The sequence below is a fragment of the Mustela nivalis genome (assembly GCF_964662115.1).
Source record: "Mustela nivalis genome assembly, chromosome: 15".
Classification (NCBI taxonomy): domain Eukaryota; kingdom Metazoa; phylum Chordata; class Mammalia; order Carnivora; family Mustelidae; genus Mustela; species Mustela nivalis.
The window spans coordinates 27,506,107-27,527,787 of NC_139034.1; the positions used below are offsets into that span (position 1 = coordinate 27,506,107).

The 21,681-nt window shown below is 33.8% G+C and overlaps 1 protein-coding gene across 3 annotated transcripts in view; it reads left to right on the forward strand.

Annotated features, from left to right (window-relative positions):
• Nucleotides 1–21,681, forward strand: part of INTS6 (integrator complex subunit 6) — an 89,551-nt gene that overhangs the window by 15,601 nt on the left and 52,269 nt on the right. For 2 of the 3 annotated variants that reach the window (XM_082700531.1, XM_082700532.1), the window contains exon 4: nt 6,458–6,547. In XM_082700531.1, coding sequence (XP_082556657.1) covers nt 6,458–6,547 — 90 coding nt within the window. Of the gene's footprint in view, nt 1–6,457; nt 6,548–15,517; nt 15,741–21,681 lie in introns of those variants that run through there. The other variant, XM_082700533.1, reaches the window with a different exon arrangement.

Consider the following 21,681-nt stretch of genomic DNA (forward strand, 5'->3'; position numbering starts at 1 on the left):
ATTATTATATTTTGTTTGGAATGTTTAAATAACCAGTTGAGTATTCATCCCTGTAATGAACCTCCCCACCCTTTAAAAAAGCTAAATCATTTTAATGACAATAAATTATTGAATAGAAGATAGCTTTAGGATATCAAAACTGATTTCATAGATTTTATTGCTATAGTTTGAGGCAAAAGTAAAAAAAAAAATGGAATTGACTTAAGGAAAAATATTAAGTATATAAATATTAGTACAGGTAATAAGCAGATACTGAAAAAATTCTGATTGTGTTATGCAGTTGCCTGAAGTTGAACTAAAGAATGTAATTTATAGTAGTTGACTTGTGTTATGAAGTATGTATTAAAAGCTTTTCTCAGTTGTATATAGTTGTAATTGTGTTTATTATCAGTTTATCAGTCTTATGACTAAGAAGTCTTTGGATGTGAATTGCATCCTAAGCTACTTTTCTTTTAGAAAGAAGCTTAAAGTAGGTGAATATTATCCTTAATGTTGTTTCTGTATTTTGTATTTTCTCTGTAGAATCTGAATTTTGTCATTATATAGGGAGTTTCAAAATTTCTAAATGAAAGTGGTTTGTTATATTTCAGAGGTACATGCATTGTTACTGTTTATTAGATATGTTAATAGAGGAAAATAGGATAGATGATGTCAGCTTCTTGTTTTTATTTATGTAGATTTTACAAAGATGTAAATAGGAGACCTAAAGGTCTAGTTTAGCAACTTTTAAGTATCATTACAAAATTTTTAATGGAAGTCCTAGTTAGTATTTGTCCAGTGTATGCATGAGAACTTTTACTAATGTAGTAATTATTTCTCAGGGGAACTCTTTCCTTTTAACGTATTTGCTTGTTGTTGCTGTTACTTAACTTGAAAGGAAATTTTAGGTTGTAAAAAAAAGCACAGGCTATTTCTGGAAGTTGTTTATTTTCTTGCTAGGTTATAGCTTTTAGCCTAGTTGCATAAGATGTTATACATCTTAACATTTTTGTTGACTTCTTTGCCTGTACCTTTCCTGGAATATGGCAGAGTAACTAGACAGGAGGAGAGCTGGAGGGCTGATCGTGGGTACACATGTTCCCTTCAGTAGACCCTTTAGCTCATTGGAAAAGTAGCTTTGACTGGCACTTGGCTATCTTTATGAGGTTGTTCAAAGGACTGGTAACATGGTGGCACCAAAGGAAGACGAGCCCATTTGTACTACAGCAGAGGTAGACACGTAAGGTTTTACTGAATGCTCAGGGATGCCTTGCTTTTGCTTCAGAAGATAATAGTTAAGACCTGTTTAAGGGTACAGTAAAATTCCTATACCCCATTCCCTACTACATTTTAGATTAATTGGGCAAAAGTAAAAAATGCTGATTCTGAAAACCAGTTTAGTTTGTATTTGGGGGAAAATTAACATTATTTTTATATTTTCAAAACTTTGGAAAATTTAAAAATTTTCAAAAAGTATTCTTTTTTGCAAGAATGCAATAATAGATTGCAGTAGATAAGATCTACTTTAATTCTTTAAATTTTCTTATTGATATTTTATACCTTAAGTGTTCCAACACCATGATAATACTAAATTATTGAGTATTGAGTATTATTGAACGTATTTTGCTTTATGTTATCTTTAGAAAAAATTTTACGTGAGGTTTTGGCCAATATTAACATCAATTTTCTTTTTTTAAAATCAGTTTTCTAAATGAAAAGATTTCCATTAGTAAATAGCTCTAGAGGTAGAATATTATACCCTGCACTATATTCTATATATATATTCTATATATATATTCAGGGACATGTTTAGATTTCTTTATGCCGAAGAGCCACAGCTCTGAGAGAACTATCTTAATTTTAATTCTGCTAATGGCAAAAGTAAACTTTTAGTCCCTCTACTGGTTGCCTTTGTCGTAGCAGAGCTTAATATTATTTTTGGGGGGAGATTTTATAACTAAGAGGCTGTTTATAACTTTATGATCAAAGTGAATTTTGCGGATATTCTAATATGGACAGTCATCCCCAAATTGAGTGACTTCATAAACATACTTGCCGGGAATAAAAATGTAAAGTAGTTATTCTTAAATATAAAGATTTGGGAATCATTAAACTGTGCTGATTTGGCACCAAATGGCTAATGACATTATATTGCAATGATTAAATCACAACTTTCAGACCTTTGAAATGTTAAATAATTTCTTATAAAACATGAAAAAAACCCCAATCTTGTGATACTGGTAGTCAACCAGAAATGTGTTTTAACTTGCTGGGTAAAACTGTTGTGAGAGAAAGATGCCAATTATTTTTTGTGCTTCTGCCAAGAGTAAGTGCACTACCAAAGGCAGGGGAGGACTAGCATAAAACTGAATCTAAGAAGACTTTGCTGCAGCAACATCATCTGATCTTTTTCTGCAGTTGATTCAGAAACTTAGGCTTAAATTGATTAATTCTAACACTCAAAGGTAGGGATAATTTATTCCTGAAGAAATAAAAAAAGTCCTTTTGTATATATATTCATTAAGTCATTATTCTAATTTTTATGGGACTAATCCTGTTGCTTTTCTTTGTGTGGTTCTTGACTAAACTCATTTCAGAGAGGAAGAGACCTTAAGCATGGTAGGGTTAAATCACAGGTGAAATAAGGGTGGTCATTTTTTTCTTTACTTTTCTCTACTTTTGATCTCTATCTGAATTTTTCAAAATTTAAAGCCTTAAAGAACTGAATGTTGTTTTATCTTGCTTTTGTATATGCTTTTTAAAAATAGGCTGAAATTATTAAGTTTTCAAAAGTTGATGTTTATTATATATATTGTATTCTGTTTCAGTGTGTTTTTTTGGAGTGGAGGTGTATTGATTTATATATAGAAAAATTGGGTAAGAAATCACAGAACAACAGGACACTAAGGAAAGGAATAATTCTTCTGTAGTTAATTTTGCTGCAGATAGAATATATTAAATAAAAGCAAACTAATTGTAACACCATTCACTGCTGGGTAAATATGCCACAATCCAGGTTGGTATAGAATTGTATTCAAGGGAATTTATTGGTCACCAACAGGACTTTTGATGATCGTATTTAGAGTTGGATTAAGATTTTGGCTGTGCCAATTACCAGTTGGGTGACTTTGGATTATGTTATTTAATCTCAGTGAATATTTTACCTCACCAAGTTTTTAGGGTTAAATGAGATAATACATCTGTTTTATTATTGTTATCAAGTACCTGATTATTCTAGTAATTTCAGGCCTGGCCTCTGTGGAAAGTATTATGTGGATGACTCCAGTAGAGTTTCAGCTAAAAGCTTACTATCAAGAAAATAACTTTTATTTTGATGTTTGAATTTAGCTTAAATTTTAATACCTTAAAGACTTGACTAAATTTTAATTCATTTTACCTTGATTTTTAGATATTACAGTCCTTAAGAAAGTGTGTATTAGTTTTTGGATGGACATCATCATCCATAAAGTTCTTTTTTTTTTCCCTCCTAATTTAATTTATTTATCACAGAGAGATGAGAGTGCATCTGCACACAGGCAGGGGAAGTGGCAGGAAGAGAGAGGGAGAAGTAGATTCCCGGCTGAGCAGGGAGCCCAAAGTTGGGCTCCATCCCGGGGCCCTGGGATCATGACCAGAGCCGAAGGCAGATGCTTAACCTACTAAGCCAGCCAGGCGCCCGCATCCATAAAGTTCTTAATATGTCATAGATCATTGTTCTTTACTTATAGATATAACTAACTTTCTGGCCTCTGGAGAATAATTCTCAATGTACTTACATAGGAATAAGAATTGATGGATGTTATACTTTTATTCAGAAAATATGGAAGAAAATTTTGAGTTAGGTTAAAATGTAGAGGTGATACAGAAACACTGTTGCAAGTATTTGGTCCATGTTGTGGTGGCTTTAAGAGATTTAACTGATTTGTTTTTGAAAGGCAGCAAGTCATACAAACTAGTTTTAGCTTAAGGGTGGAAGCAAGATACAATAATACTGAAGGTAGGAGGACGTCTTGATCTTTTTTATCTCCCTTTGCCTATTTTTGATCAATAGTCATATTTGTAGAGATCAGAAGAGAGTTTTTGTTAAATGTACACTTATCATTTGTGAGATTTGAGATTATGTATCGTACACCTAACACAATGCCTGATACATGATTGCCATTCAGTAAATACTTGAATGACCAACATGAATAAATGGACAGTGGATGACAAGATAGAGAAGGCATCCTAGCAAATTCATAAGTTAGAGAAGGTATTTATATTGAGGTAAAGTAACATATCTATATATTTTTTCGAAGCTTGTTGTAGTTTGAGTAATTCTAAATGGTTCTGCGAACTTGAGTAGGTTTGTATTAAACTATGGTTGGTGAATTGGTGATTATTTAAGTGCTCAGTGTGCAAATATTTTATGCTCGGTGCTGAGGAAGAAATATAACACTATCCTTGCCTTCAGTTGATTTAACACATGAAACCATAGCAAATAATACAAGTTAGTGTATTTTTAAAAAATGCATAGCAGTTTTTTTTTGTGGTAAAAAACACATAGCAGCTCAATCATCTTAACCGCTTTTGAGAGTATTCAGTAGTGTTGAGTGGTATTCACATTGTTGTGCAAGGTGTTATATATTAAAAATAATTTGAGAAGGAGAGAAGATAAATGCTGTAGGGAGTAATATTCAAAATGTACTCCATGTGGGACACCTGTGTGGCTTAGTGGGTTGAGCCTCTGCCTTTGGCTCGGGTCATGGTCTCAGGGTCCTGGGATCGGGCCCCTCATTGGGCTCTCTGCTTGCTAGGGAGCCTGCTTCCCCTCTCTCTCTCTCTCTGCCTGCCTCTGTGCCTACTTGTGATCTCTCTCTGTCAAATAAAATCTTTACCAAAAAAAAATGTACTCCATGAAACCACTTCAAATCCAACTTTAGTTGAAGAAATATTCTATTGTATCTGTATTTTTACTGAGTCTGAAAATTGTCACTATTAGAATTTGATGAGGAAGAACTAATTAAGGGCAGGCTAGGGAAGGCTTCATGGAAAGGGACTTAAATTGGGCCTTCGGTGCTTAGGAATTGGATGGGTAGTGGGCAGAGAAAAGGAAAGACATTCTCTTTGAGGGAGCCAGTCGACGCTCAGAGGTGAGAATGAACATTGCCTATCTCTAGGTCCATGAGTAGGTATGTGCTGTGATAAGCTAGTGATTGAGAGTTGTATAAATGTAAGGGAAGTTTATTGAACCATAGAGTATTACATGCATATAACCCTTCCATATTCTTGCTATTCCAAAAATGGTCTGTGGATATTAGCATCTCCTAGGCTGCAATCATGTTAGAAATATGGAACCTTAGTGTTCATTCCAGATCTGCTGAATCAGAACCTTTATTTTATCAAGATTTCCAAGTGATCTGTGTGCACATTAAAATTTGTCATATGCTGTTCTACATTGTATCCAGCAAAACTTCATTCTTTCCTTTCTTGAACAGAGTTAGTAGAAAAGAGTTTTTGATACCTTGGATTTCAAACACAAGGTTGACCCTCTTGAACTTCTTTCCTTTGGTCATAATTTTATCTTAAATGTGCTTAAATGGGGTATTGTTTTGCTCCTTGTTTGTCTTAAATGTGCTTGTTTATACAGTTGACCCTTGAACTCCATGGGGATAGGGGTGCCAGTTGCTTAATGCTTCATATCATAAATGAGAGCCATTTGTATGTAAGAGATAAGCTTATGTTTATTTGGTTCCCTCACAAAATGCATCCCCTAGAATTGACCATAGCACTCAGAGTAATGTGGCCAGAGATTTGAATGGGAGTTACTGAGGCTATTTCACCCTGCGTGTAGAGCAGTTAGAGTTTTGTGCTACTGTCTTCGATTGCCTCTGCTTTTGTTTTTGTACCTTCTCTTGCTGAGCAGTTTAAGTAACCATCCTTTTTAATTTTTCAAGTTGGCCTCTCATTACTTTTTCCTAAGCTTAGAAGAGCCATACTGTTCCCATGGAACTGATTTTAGAGCTCTTCATCCATATATCCAGTCACTTGGTTAGACACTTCGATTACAAGCATAAATTATATTTCCTTGTAATGTTCACCTACTATTTTGGCCTTTCTAAAAAGTTTCTCATAAAAATACTATTTTAATTTTTAATATCTCAGTTTGTCAAATTATTAGAATTTAATGTAAGGTCCCTATTAACAAATTAAGTACTTTTAGTTACATAAATGTAAATGCTCACTGTAAAAATTAGAACAATACAAAAGTGTATAAAGTGTGAAAATACTGTCTTTTCCTCTACCTAATCCTATTCCTTTAACTTCTGTTATGTGTATGTTTCTCTTGGAATATTTTTTAATGTACAAAAGTATATACTATGCATAAAACTTGACAAGAAAGATAAATTTATACAGTGTTCTAAGAATTGGTTTTTTACTCAGAACAATTGAGCTGATGTCCAGACCTTAATATGATTGATGTGTTTTTTGACTTTAGGGACGAAACCCTTTTTTCTTGGAGCCAGCAATAATTATTACAATTACTGATGGGAGCAAGCTGACTACTACGAGTGGAGTCCAGGATGAGGTAAGTTATATTCCTATTAGCATAGATTATGCAGTAGCAGGTGAAAAATTTGTTATTTGTGTATATTGTAGGATATTGAACACCTTCAGTAGATTTGATTATTTGATGCAGTTGAGAGTCACCTATCTTACCGACTTCTCTGTTTGTAGCACTGATCGCCAGATTTTCTTGAATAGGAATCCCTTCTGTGAAAAACTTTTGAGCCTACCTCCAGTTTCCAGTTGTATGTGTATTTTTGAGTTCATGTGAGGGTGATAGTGTCAGTTCATATAGTATATTATTTAGTGAAAAGGAAATTTATTTTCAGGTTGAAAAAATGGGCACAGTGCTCTTAATAATTCCCATATTTCAGTGGATTGTCAGTCTGCTGTAGAGACGACTGGACTAGACTAGAGCAAAGCCAAGAGAAGGTTAATAGGAAAAGTGAAGGTTTTTAGACATTTTTATGTAAGTCTTTATAGTAAATAATATCTAGGCAACCTCACCTATTCTTTGCTAGCATGCAGTTGCAGAGTTTGTTGCATGTGGTGTGATAGGGTAAATATAGTAGATTTATTTTGACTTTATGCTCTTTTTACTGTAATATTTGAACTGCTTTTGAGCCTCATACAGTTGACCCTTGAACTCTGTGGGGGTAGGGGTGCTGTTGCAGTTTAAACTTTGTGTGTAGCTTTTGACTGTCCCCAGACTTAGCTACTCAATAGTCTGCTGTTGATGGGAAGCTTTACCAGTAGCATAAACAGTCAATTAATACATATTTGTATTTTACATGCATTACATAAAGTAAGCTAGAGAAAAGCTGTTGGGAAAATCATAAGGAAAGGAAAAATAACAGTTTATAGTACTATATTCTATTTATTGAAAATAATTCTCATGTAAGTGGACCTGTGCAGTTCAAACTTAGGGTGTTGAAGGATCAACTGTATTTGTTTTTCAAAATGTGTTTATATAGATAGGAGGTGGTTTAGACTATCCTTTTTACTGTTTGCATTTGCTTTAGAATCTTAATTCTTATATTTACAAAGGGTTTGATTAAGTAGGAGAAGTATAGTTTCTAAGTTCAGTGATTTTTAGAAAGACTTTCATTTGTATGGTGTTGTGGAAAGTCACTTGGACGTGGAGTCAGGACATGTGGGTTCTGGTCTTTGTTCACCTCCTTTCCAGCAGTGAACTTTGTACCAGTTACCTAACTTCTCCAATTTCTTTCCTTATCCTTGAGATAAAATGGTAATTCTGGCCTTTCCTCATAGCATTGTTGGAAGACTGAAATGAAGTAATGTTTGTCAAAGTGCTTGCTAGGCTGTAAAGAAATGAGTATAGTATTGTTCTATCATGAAGCAGTGGAAGCAGTAGAGTTGTCATCACCTGATCTTGATTTGTTGGAAGAGAACCAGAATTGTTTTTATTTGATCAGTTGTTATTAAAGGGAATTTAGAGTTTGGTTCATGGAGATAGAACTGAAAAATTTAGGCAGATTAAAATTCATAATTAATTTATAGTCTATATGTAATTAGTAGCATTGGAATGCTATATAGCTAAACCTGAGGGATTTCTGGACTTTCTTGAATTAGGTTGGCATGTATAGCCAGTTATGTCCTGCTGCTATTAGGAACAGATAGATATTAATTATGTATATGAACAAGCAGTAGAAATGTTGCTTCAGTTTAAATTTGAAATTTTGAAGTTGATTTTTCCCACTTTACCTTCCTTTTTGAAAAATTTGACAGGAAAATTGGGGTATTGATAAAGTATTATTAATAGAACACATACTAATTACTTTAACCTTTTTTTATATAAATGAAGTCTTTTTGATATTTTTTTTATCCTTAATGATTCTGATTTGTAGTTATTATGACTGAAAAAGTATTCTATTTTTTGTTGTAAAGTATTCCTACTTGTGAGATTATTCAGGGTGCTTTGTCTTACTGCCTTTATAGAATCTCCCTTTGGGGTACAATATATTTTGTTCCCATATATCTGGATCTGTTTTGTTGGTAATATTTGGCTTGTAGGAATTTCTTTAACTTTTAAACATATTTTGAAATATAAATGGATATTGGAATTGTTCACCTTTCTTCCCAGGTTTTTGGGAGGGATATTGGAGAAGGGGGACTGTGTGCTTACAGTAATCTATAACTACCTTGCAAGCAAGATTGGGATTTTCTTGGGGAAAGCATCTTTACCTTTTAGTTCTCTTTTGTCTTCTGTGATAGTTAGTTAGCCTAGTACTGAGAACAGAGCTTATAATAAAAATCTTGATTATAGATACTATTGTATTGAGTTTGGTAGTCATCAAGATGAAAATTGATTACTGTTACTTATCTGTGGTAGAAGATTGATTTGTTTTAAGGTAAAGCTTTGATATGGTAATGTAGTTGGAAGGTCTGTGAGCTGTTTTGTTTTTCAAGGTTAAGAATGTCTTTGATCCTTTGAATATTTGGTTCTTAATGTCCCAACTAGACTTCTCTTGTGGGGTAGAGAATGTACCCCAGATGTACATATAGTTGGAAGTTTACTTTTTGCTAAAATACTGGGAAATGTTGGACTGTTCTAGTCCAAATAATTAAGTTATGTGATTCATTTTAAGGAGTCTTTCAAACATAACAAATGTAAAGATGCTTTTTGTTTTGCTCTTGTATGTATGTGTGTGTGTGCACATGCATGCTACCTATGATCTGTGTTGTTATAATTTCTAGGGAATAACAGAATTTTGCATTTTGTCTCTTTTTCTTCAAATCTCTTAACCCTGCCTTTGGCAAAACGTTATTCTTTTTTAGATTTATTGAATGAGTGAATGTATCAGTAATTTCCACATTAGGTTTGTATGTATATAATTTTTCATTGGCCCTGGCTGCTATTGATGTGACCTGTTACTAATATTTATGGAATTGTACATCCTACCTGAATGATAACCTTTGCTTAAGAGTTACACTATTTCACATGGGGTATTATATCTGATCTGTTAGTGCTGTTTTTCAGGAATATGTGTTTCTGCTGCTTTAAAATCATCCTTCTGGTGCATAAGGCAACATAGAACTCATGTAGTCTTACTTTTTATTTTTACAAATGAAGATATCGAGACCCAGGGAGAAAAGTGATTTGCTCAAGGTTATAGCATTTTTTATTGCCAAAATCTGGATTAGAATTGATGTAAAATCCAAAAGACATCCAGCACCTCCAGACCTGTGTTTTTTTTTCCTGTTGTATCTCATGCCTCTATATTAGATTCTGTTTTTTTTGTTGTCTTACGTTTATCCTCTGTTTACCTGATTCCCTTTTTATCTCCTTCCGCTTTCTATACATTTGTGATGTAGGTGTTCCGTTCTTGTTCACTCAGTGTTCATTGAATGACTATTATGACCAGGGCATTCATCTCTAGTCAATGAGGGTAACAAAGATGAATAGAGTAGATTTCTTGTTCTTAAGTTCACAGTCTTTATGGGGAGATTGCCTATTAAATGGTTTTATAAATGATAAAATAGAGATATAGACTAAGTGTATGGGAGCACTGAAGAGGGAGGGGCTATTACCTGTTCTGTGTCTGTGTGAGATCCTGTGTAATGTGAATTTTTATGGTCCTTTTAATTTTGATTACATTCAAGGACTTGTGGATGATTTAGTATTGGGATGTTGCTCTTAGCCTGTATCTGTGAAATTTATAAAGAAGCCTCGTGTAAAATTGTTTTGAGCCTAGAAAATAGTTCATGGAAAAACTTTGCCATATTGTCTCTTGACCTGGCTAAGTCTCTTCAGGACAGAATGACCCAGTTTCTTATAACTTATTTGTCAAAATAAGATGGGGATACCATTTCCTCCCTGACAGCTCATCACTTAGCAGTGTGTTAGGAGATATGAGAGTAATAGCTTTGTAGTGTAGGCAAAAATCTTAAGCTGTATATCATCTTTTTACCTTATTTCATGACTTTAATTATCTTTTTTGGCTTCATTTAATGAAAGTCAAGGAAACTGTCTGAGGTGTCATGAGTTTGTTTCTAGTGTTGTATTTTTGGACAACTCTCTAGGACTTTTGGTAACTGCTGTGTTGGAAGAGTATGTGTGTATTTTTTGCCTCTTTCTTTTTTTCTTTTTAAATGTAGCTATTTGATAACACCGATTTTTTGCAATATTTTCATGTTTGAGGAGTGAGTTACATGGGACTTTGAATTCTGATACACTAGAAAATTACATTGCTTACCCTCATAGTAGTAGTCCTTAATGTTGATAAGCACGCTGTGGCCAATTACTCATGGTACTGACATATCAGATGTTTTGGTAGAATCACAAAATTGTAATTAGAGTTACTGAAAAAAATTTTTCTGGTTTTAATTCTCTGCAAAGTTCCTTTCTAGCACTGTTTTGCAATGGAAAACTATCTTAATGTGATTCCAGGAACACATAGCTAACTATATTACTCAATAAAGTAGCCAGAAGATATCCTGCCAGTACCTTCTTGGCTATGAATGACATTCCAGGATAGTGTAGCAGTTATTTTTCTCTTCCTTGAAAGTGCTAATAGTAGTATTATCTTTCTAATATTGAGATTTCTATATGCTGAAGAATGTTTCTGTGTCTCTCTATCAATGTTATGATTGCCCTGGAGGCTAACATTTTAGAGAAGATACTTTAAATAAAAAATAAAATGTTGGCTTTTGACATTAAAAGTTTTGCCTTCCTATGGACTTACCCAGCCTTTTAAGACAAATTAGGACAACTACGTTTATAACGTCTTGGCAAATGTTCAGAAAGGGCATGTGTTTGTAGAAACAAAATGTCAGAGTAAACTCAGCTATGTGTTCAAGTGGCTACAGATTAGGGTCTTTTATTTCAATTTGTGAGCTCTTAAAGTTGATGTAGAAGTCTCATCAGTCTTTGAGATGTGGATTGGTATTAATGGTTTTTCTGGATCATTCTTTGTAATGTAAATGATTTTACCTTTTATAAGGATAATCTGTAAGACCTATAATTATAGTTTATATGTAATCGTTGTGATCTGTATGATCATGCAGTCCAGGTTTTTTTGAGTTGGGTTTCCAGTACCTGAAATAATTCAGAACCTCATCTCTCCCTCCAGAAAATGATTTTGTTTTAGTAAAGTCACCAAAAATATGTGTATGAACTTAAGACTTTTAAATACATGTTTAAAATAGTTGTTTTTTTTCCCCAGTACACTTAGAATTTTGGAGCGACTTTTTCTCTTTTTTAAAAAGACCTCTGAGAAATCTTGAGGAATGTCATTGTAGTATGATAGAATGTATCAAACAGATATGTGTGTAAATGCATTTTTGAGTTGTCATGTTTATCCCTTAGCACTGGTGCCTTTTCATATTAATATTACTAGGGGCTCAGTAACAATAGCTCCTGTCTTACTAATTTGTGGTTAAAATGTTCTATATGTACGTACAGCATTACTGTATATGTCAGTTTCTGCCCGTTCAACTTTCCAGAACACTTAGTAAGAATTTCTTGATTGCATTTTCTATTTTATACCCATTCTGATGGGCCCTGTTCTCTCAACACCTGGATTTATTATTCCTGGTGTTTTATAGAAATGTATACATCTACAATTATTAGATATTGAAAATTTGTAAATTATAATAAAGATGATAAATGTTTCAAATTTAATAACTATAGTGAATTTCAGCAACACATTTGCAATACTCTTATTGAATATATCTTTTTTTCAAGATCATGTGGAAAGAAAAACTCTTTAAGGATTGCCTCTAGCCAAGTACTGCAATAGAGTAATATTTTAAAAATGCTAGGTGACCACTCTTTAGTGAAACTGTATGTCTGCTATAACTAATCTATTATCTAGAATTCTGTGGTAAGAGATATTGAAGCAGTTTTTATTTAGAGGCTGAAGGAATTTCACCCTTCCTTTATTAGTCTGTCAGAACCAATAAGTAATCAGAGACACTATACATGTATGGAAAATTTTATTTAGAGTTGTTTCTTTTATCTTCTTATTGTAGCTCTTCCATATGTAGACTACTATGATGTTTAGAACATTAGTTTTCAAATGGTTGCATCAAAATCATCTTGGGTGCTTTATAAAATATATATGGCCCAGTTCTAATTCTGGAATTCAGTTCTAATTCCGAAATTCAGTTGATCTGGACAAGGACCTAGGAATCTGTATTTTTGAAAATGTCCCAGTTGATTCTGATATACAGATTTGAATACAATGTAACTGTAAATATATGTATTTTTAAACAATAAAATATGCATTTGGAAATGAACAACTATAGCAAGACAATCATTTTGACTTTCAATGCTAGCAAAATATTTTATATAAGATAAAACAATCTTTGGAATTGTTAAACTTGGGAATGGGTTTCCAAGGTACATGGAGTAAGTCTTCTGTGAATATTGTGTTTGATTTGGTTTAGGATTGAGATTATTGGATAGCCCTGAAATACTAACTTCTGTGCCAACTGCAGTTAGTTTGTATTTATTGCTTTTATGGAGGACTCTTTGGCCCTGAGTATGAGATGAGGTAGAGGAAAGGGTAAGAAAAGGGGAGTAATTAATTCAAATTATTTGTCATGTGCTTGCTGTCCCTGGCTTAAGGAGTTTTTATTCAAAGGATGGCATAGTATTCTGTTATCCTTATTGTGCCTTTTTTTTTTTTTTTTTTTTTTAAAGAGAGGGATTGAGAGAGTGGGTAGAGGGGAGGGTAGTGGGAGGGAGAGAGAATCTAAGGCTGGGCATGGGGCCCGAGATGTGGGGCTGAATTTCACAAGCCTGAGATCACGACCTCAGCTGAAATCAAAAGTCGAACGTTTAACTGACTGAGCCATCCAGGCATTCCCTTATTGTGTTTAATTCCTGGTTTGGATGTCCATAACTAGTCTTACTTAAACAGACTTTTTTTTATATATATTTACAAATATACACACACTCATATATATACATACAACATACTTGACTCAGATGATGGCAATTTATAAAGAATTTGTGATCGTTATACTTAATTTTCGCTTTCTAGAGAGTTCCTGCTGAAATACCCTTCTGTAATGAACTGTTTTGATTTTGAATTCTTAATGTATATTTTAGATTAATTCATCAGTCTTTTTTTTTTTTTTTTGTGAGGCATAGTAACTTTGGTTGTGTACAAGAATAGTGGCACACCATACATTTATATTAATACTACTATGTTCTAGGTGCTGGGGACACCAATGGTGAAATCAAGTAAGGCTCTTGACCCTAGAAAATGTACTTGAAGACAGGCCAGTTTTAATAAGCATTTGTATACATGAGATAAATCTCATGCCAGAAATAGAAGCTCTTGAGAGAGCATAACCAGGGGAGATAAGTTTTGAGAGATGAATAAGAAATTGAGCCATGACATTTTAGAGAGAAGGGAATAGCATACAAAAGTATGAAGTCATAAAAGCAGTGTATGGGGAGACTATAAATTATATGAGTGGAGTATAGAAAGCATAGGCAGGGGGAGTGAGTGCTTGAAATTTAGCTAGAAGCCAGAAGATAATCACCCTGAACAGAATGGACATCATTCTGTTAACGTTTGCAAAGGAGATACTGAAGGTGCTTGGTAATCGGGCAAGTCACATGATCAGATATGCATTAGTAAGCTTACTCTGCAACCAAGGGTGAAAGAAAACAAGTTGAAGGATGGTTAACTGGGAAGAATTCACAAACAACATGGAATAATCCAGGAAAAACACGGGATGTCTAAATCAGCCAGTGCTGGACAGAGATGGAGAAATGTGAGAGATTTGATAGGTATGCTAACTAATCAGGTCTTTAGAGATGGTAAGGTGGAAATGGGGGAAGGCAGTGTTTGGGGTTCTGCACCAGGGTCCAGGCTTGAGTTTCAGAGGGTTTTGTGAATTCCCTGAAAATTTAATCTAGACATTGCCCATTTGTGCAGTTATGCACACTTATCTGGGGGACGGAGGTCTGTCGCTTTAATCATATTCTCAAGCAAGTAAAAAAGAGAAGGACAGATTAGTAATATTTTGAAGATTCCAACCTGATATCTGAAATGGGGATATTGGATACATAGTAGAAAGGAATATAAAATAATTCTTTGATAAAGTATCATCTTTAGGGTACCAGTGTTTTAAAGGAATTATGAGCCAAATTTTTAAAATAATAGCTCAAAAACTTTTTCTTGCCTTTTAGAATTCTGTCCTAGGAAAAGTATTTTGTACTTAAAAACAGAAATAAGCAGAATTTTATCTCTGGATATTGATAGTTAAAAGTGTTTATTTTGAAGCAGATTAAATAAATAAGCCTTAAGTCATCTTACTACTTATTTATCAGGTCTTTAAGCTTTTAAATTTAAAGCCATAGTGATGTGAACATTTAAAATTGTTCCTCTCAAGTAAGCATGATCATTGAAATTCAGAATGCTGGGACAAGAGCATTGTGTGTGGGGGGACTCTTGGTGCTAGCGATAAGTCAGTTAAGGAGGATGCCAGCCCAGTTTCTTTTCTGTTCATCTGTATGTAATTTAAGAACAGTTGTAGATCAGCTTTAACTGCACTAGCAGTTTTCTGCCAGTTAAACTCAGTGAAAGTCAGCCCGTCAGGTATATTTTATGTCTCTCTAGGTCAGATTATAGTTTGAGAGCATGGAAAGTGGGGTACTTGCACTCCTGGTGAGGTGCACTCATGTAAGCTGTAGGTGACTAGTTTTTCACAAATACCTTCATTATACTTAGTTAGCTGTATTCCATAAATAGGTTTTTTAATATAAACTTCCATTCTCAGTTGTTCTTTTGATGTAATAAAATAGATTTAAAAATTTTTAGATTTGTGTAATAGGAATAAACTTTGTGCAGTGACTGGAACTATGATCTTTACATCAAGGCAAGGCTACATTTTGTTCTAGACAAGGCTGTTTTGGTTTATTTTTCCCCACGCTCTGTCTTTTCAGGTTGAATTACTGATTTTTCCCCCTTTGTTTTGTTTGTTGTGGTTTTGATGTTTTTTTTCCTTTCAGCTAAAGGAGCAGCCCAGTGGTTTTCAAGAAGTGCCAAAGTGCACTGACTGTCTCATGATGACTGGTGCCTCAGGGAGGGTCATGATTCCTGGATACAGGATCGACCTGATCCTGGATGTCACTTCAAGCAGTCAGATCGTGGGGAAAAGCCTTGTCTAATGGCTAGCCTTCCTCAAAAGTCTGATGCTAGTCATCTCGGAAGGCCTCAGAAAAAGCCTTAAAGGTGAGCAGAGTAGAGTGTAGTTCTCTCTGGGGGCTGTGACTATTTGTTGGAGAATATGATTCAACGTAGAATGATAACCCTAACCTGACAAATCCCAGGTTCAGTTTGGTAAATTAGTTCATAAATTTGTTGATTATGATGATCAGACCCCAACTTTTGAGTTATTAGAAACTAATAACCTCTTAACCTTAAGATGTGTAAGGGGGGGAATTTAGTATTTCTTGGGCCCTTCAAACCTTAGACTAGGATCTTTTGTCTTAAAGGGAAACAACCTACTTTCATAGCCAAGGAACATTTTGGTTATAGAATTGCATTATAAGTACAGATGGGTTAAAAAAAAATTAGTGAGGTATTCTCTTAGTTTATATATTTATCATGTATTGATTGTTTATCAGCCAATTGGGCTTCAGGATTCTGAAGGATAAATTTGCATTTGATTTGTCAGTTACAGTAATTTTTTAAAAAACATAACCACCTGTGAAGCAGTTTATTTATGTAGCTCATATTTTATTACATTCAACTTAATATTAGGACTGTTTCATTATTTGAAGAACATTTTTAGCTCCATAAAAAGACTTTATTAGAGATGTTTTGAGAATTTTGCTTTGGAAAAAGCTTAATTCTAGGCTTTTTTCTCTGTGCTTTGAAGCATTTATAGAACTGTTCATATAATCTTGGTTGCCAAATTTTCAAGTAAGTTCTAAAATTTACTTGAAAACATCATGGGTTTTATTTATTTATTTATTTATTTTGTTGCTGTTGTTGAGGCTCCTGTGTTAGGAAAAAAAATATAATATGGGCATGCACTATCCCCAATTTTTGTCCATTTTTATGTTTAGATATTATGTATATATAATTATGTACATGCACATATCTGTATATTAATATTAGAAAACATCTACAAAAATAGAAATTTTAAAAGATGAGTTGAAAAACTTAAAGGAAAGTCTGTTAACTTTCTTCCCTCACATCATGATGTATATATACCAGGAGTAGGCAGACTTAAAGGACCAGGTAGTAAATATTGTAGGCTTTTCAGCTCACCTGGTCAGATAAGAACTGCTCCGTTCTACTGCTGTAGGGCAGAAGCAGCCATGGACAATATGTTAAATGAATGAGTGTGGCTGTTGTCAATAAAATTTTATTTATCAAAACAAGCCAGAGGCTGGATTTGGCTGCTGGGCTTGCTGACCTCTGAAGTATACCCTATTTGGAGACCAGTATCCTAGAACTTGAGTTGTATTAGACTGTTTTCAGGTCCTTTTCGCTATGAATTTTAGAGTGCAGCTGTTCTTCCTTAATGAAGTGAGCAGAAGAATTGTTAGTGGTCAGCATGTATTCAGTTTAATTGAACAAATACTGAAAACCAGTGATGTTCAGACAGAAGTTGGACGTTTAAAGATTAGTTTGGGAAGTAGATGAGTGCAAAGGTATAAAAGTCATAGAAGAGAGAGTGGGGGAACTATATATACCTCAGTACTGATAGTTGGCAGTGTTTATTAGTAAAGAGCGAGGAAGTAAGACTGGGCGTACAACCTGGACCCCTGTATATGCCCTGCCAGGGGATGTAAGGTGTCTTAGAGGTTGATGGTAATAACCATTGAAGAGATTGTAGTATGGGAGAAAGTGATCAGATTTGGATTTTAGAAAGATAGTAGTGACAGTGTGGAATATGCGAGGAGTTAGGTAATTTTGGCAACTTTTTTTTTTTTTTTAACCTCATAAAAGAGGATAAAATTGTTTGTGGGTTGTTTAACACCAGATACAAAATAAAGAAACTTGAAATACTATATAACAAGAAAAGGAAATGGACTACCGACATGCTATAACATGAATGAGTCTTCAAAACATCATGCTAGGTACAAAAGACCACATATTGTTTGGTTTCATTTTTATGCATCGTCCATAAAGTAGATTACTAGTTATGGGGGGCCAATGGGGGACTGATTACAGATGGGCAGAAGGGATCTTTCTGAGGTTTGGAAATGTTCTAAAACTGAATGGTGGTGATTGTTGTGCAACTCTCTAAATTTACTAAAAATAATTAAATTGGGCACTTTTAAAATCGGTGTATTTTTCAATATAGTAGTTAAAAAATTAGACCTCACCATTAAAATTTACTGGAGTAAAACTTTGTGAAAGAAATTATTTTCGTATCATTGACTGCTAAGTAATGTAGTTGCTCATTTCTCTGAACAGATTTTGCTGTTAAACTACTAGAACCAAAAAACCTTTTTTTTTTCTTAATTTAAAGGATATACACTGTAACTACGGAACTGTAAGAACTACCAACTAAATAAAGCAGATTATTACCAAATTTTAGAGAATTTGCTTGAGTTTAATAATTTTTTAATTTTCCGTTCCTTATTCAGTATCATGAAGAGAACCCTCTTAAATGCTGCTTGTATTGGATAATAATATTAAAAAACTAGAAATATCTTAAGGGATATGTACTTGATTTTTTTTTTCAAGGAAATAATTGCTAAAAAAAGAACTTGAAGTATGATGATTCTAAAAATCAGTTTCTTTTCCATGATATTAACAGTCATTGAAAATGAATGAAAAGAATACAAAGCAATTGGAAAATGATTAATTACAGTAATTTATTGAGTGCTTACTATATGCTAGGCACTGTTTCTTAGAAGCAGATTTTTTCTGTGTTTCTTTTATTCTTGGCTGCCAAAATAATTTGTGAGGTTGAAAGTAAACATTAAAAAGTAATAAGTAAGACTTAATTTTCTTGCTTTTTGTTGCTTAATTTCACATCTCACTTAATTCCCAATTCTGTGAGAGTGAGGAAAATGAGTCCTGGGATAGCTGATTCTCTAGTCTTAGCATGGCTAAGACTAGTCTGTTGGTTTTTTGTTTTTTGGTTTTTAACTTCAGGTTTACTGCTTCTCATGCTGTAATATGGAATTTAAAAACAACAAAAAACCATATAGTACTGCATAAGGATAGACATCTAGATCAGTGGATAAATTGAGAGTTCAGAAATTATGGTCATTTATACATTTATGGTCATTTGCTCTTCAACAAGAGAACCAAGAATTTAATGGGGGAAAGAATAATGTTTTCAACAAGTGGTACTGGACAACTAAATATCCTTATGCAGGAGAGTGAAGTTAGACTCTTACCTGACACCATATACAAAAATGAAATAAAAATGGATGGGCAATGTAAACATGAGAGCTGAAACTTTTGGAAGAAAACATACAGACTAAATCCTCATAGCTTTGGATTAGGCAGTAGTTCCTTAGATTTGACAGAAGCACATCCAAAAAAAAAATTAGAAAAATTTGACTTCATCAAAATTAAAAACATTTGTTATTTAAGATATCATTTGTGATATTAAGAAAAAGATTGTAACAGAATAGGAGAAAATATTTGTAAATCATATATCTCTTAAGGGTCTACTATCCAGATTATAAAAAGAATTGTTAAAACACAAAAAGACAGCCCAATTAAAATATATGTAGTGGATTTGAAATATTTCTCTAAAGATATGCAAATGACCTGTAAACACACGAAAAGGTGTTTACCATCATGAGTCATTAGGGAAATGCAAATCAAAACCATAATGGGATACTACTTTATAACTATTGTAATGGTTATAATAAAAAAGATGGTTAATAACAAATGTTGGTGAGAATGCAGGGAAACTAGAACCCTCATACATTACCAGTGGTAATGTAAAGTGATGCAGCAACTATGGAGATAGTTTGGCAGTTCCTCAAGAAGTTGAACACAAGAGTTATCCAATGACACCTAAATTCTACTTCTTGGTATGTACCCAACAGTAATTATAATATATGCATATAAAATGTCTTTATCAGCATTATTTATAATAACTAAAAGTAGAAACTGGTGAATGGATGAAGAAAATGTGGTATATCACACACTGGAATGTTACTTAGCTTAAAAGGGAATGAAATTCTGACACTACAACATGGCTGAAGCTTGAAAAACACGCTAAATGAAATAAGCCAGATACAAAAGGCCAGTCACTGCATGATTCCCTTCATAGGAAATCCTCAGAATAGGCAAATCCATGGAAACAGAAAAATAAAGTGGTTGCTAGGGCTTGAGGGTAAGAGTTGATGCTAATGCGAATGGGGTTTCTCTTTTGGGTGATGGAAATGTTCTGAAATTAGCGGTGGTGGTTGTGTAACTCTGCCTTCCTAGTTCAGCCATTCCAAATAAATGAAATGGAGAAACTCATATCTTTACCCTCACATATTATTTCCCTCTCTACTGACTTTCTTAAATTTCCTTATCCCTTTCTTGGCAAATTTAGAAATTATTTCTGATTCTCCTTGACTTCCCCACCTCTTTTTTTGTTCCTTAATCTATTACAGTCTAGCTTCTGATTGTGCCATTCTTAATAAGGTCACTAATGACTTAATCATCAGATTCAGTCATTGGTTTTTAATTTTTCTCTTCTTTGAGCCTTTGCCAACATTATTGAACACTTTCTTAAAAGTGGCTTCTGGGCTTACACTCTCCTGGTTTTCATTTGGCTTTTGCTTTCATTTAATCCTTGATCTTTCTTTAACCTGCTTTAATCTTAGATTTTATTTTATTTTGCCTTTATATTTGTTATGCTCCTTTTAGGCAATTTCATTTATTCCCACAGTTTCATCCATCAGTAAATACAGATTTCCATCTATAAACAGATTTCTAAAATTTGTTTTGTTAGTCATTATCTTTTAACTTTCTTTTAATTTTGATACGGTAAGCATCAGTAGATAGACAAAACCCTCATAAACAAAAGCTCTTTAGGGTCCTCAGTAATTGTTAGGCATGCAAATGATATTCTCGTATAAAGTGTTAGAGCACTGCTTGGGGGGCATGTATATATTTTATTGAGATATAATTGACATATAACATACTAGTTTGGGATGTACAACATAATGATTTGATATTTTGTATACATTATGAAATGATGCCTGCAATGAAGTCTAGTTAACATTGATTACTACACAGAAAACTTTTCTTCCTGTGATGAGAACTTTTAAGATCTTTTCTCTTAGCAACTCTCAAATACACAATATGGTATTTACAGCAGTCACTGTGCTGTCCATGACATCCCCATGACTTCTTTGTTTTATACTGGAAGTTTGTACCTGTTGACCCCCTTCTCTCATTTTACTTATTCCCACTTGCCTTTATCTTTCTTAGAGTTTTGATGCTACTTAGGCATTCTCCCTTTTGCCTTTATTTCCTACCTCAGGGTATCTATACTCCCCTTAGTAGGCATAAAAGGCCTCTTTCCCATGGTTTATTTGGTTTACATTGCAACTGAGTGCTTCACCAACAGCAGAGTGTCCCTGTTGTTCATTGAGTCCATCCACAGTCTTACTTACTGGCACCTGTTGCATAATTCTGGGATGCTTCTTATCTCCTCCCACCTTGCTCTTCCTAGAACCTCAGTATTGTTAAGACTACCTCCTGTAAAGCTTTTAGGCATTTAGTTATATTTTCTTCTCTGTATTTTTAGGGCTTAATTCTTATCACTCTTATCCCGATAGTTATATTTTCTTCTTTCAGGAAAGATAGAATATACAAGTTTTTGTGGAAGTATCAGGACAACCAGAGACTAGCCAGGGAGTGTGATCTCCATTGGTTAAAACTGGAGCATAGGATTTTGTTTTGACCTTTAAAAAAAGAAAGAAAAGAAAAAAAGCCCTTTTCCTTCATAGCATTTAGCATAATGTCTATTGCATAGTAATCTTTGTACCTATCTGGTTTATGCACTGTAACCTCAGTGCCTGGCAGAGAATAGTCGCTCAGCTGATACTCATACTATGAATGAATTTTTACAGCATTTATAAATAACAAAAAATTTAGCATTTGATTATATACATATGTTATTTTTCTGAAGTCACTTCCTAAGTGTTACCTTATCCCTCGTTCTGCTATAGCTTAGGAATTACCAACTGAC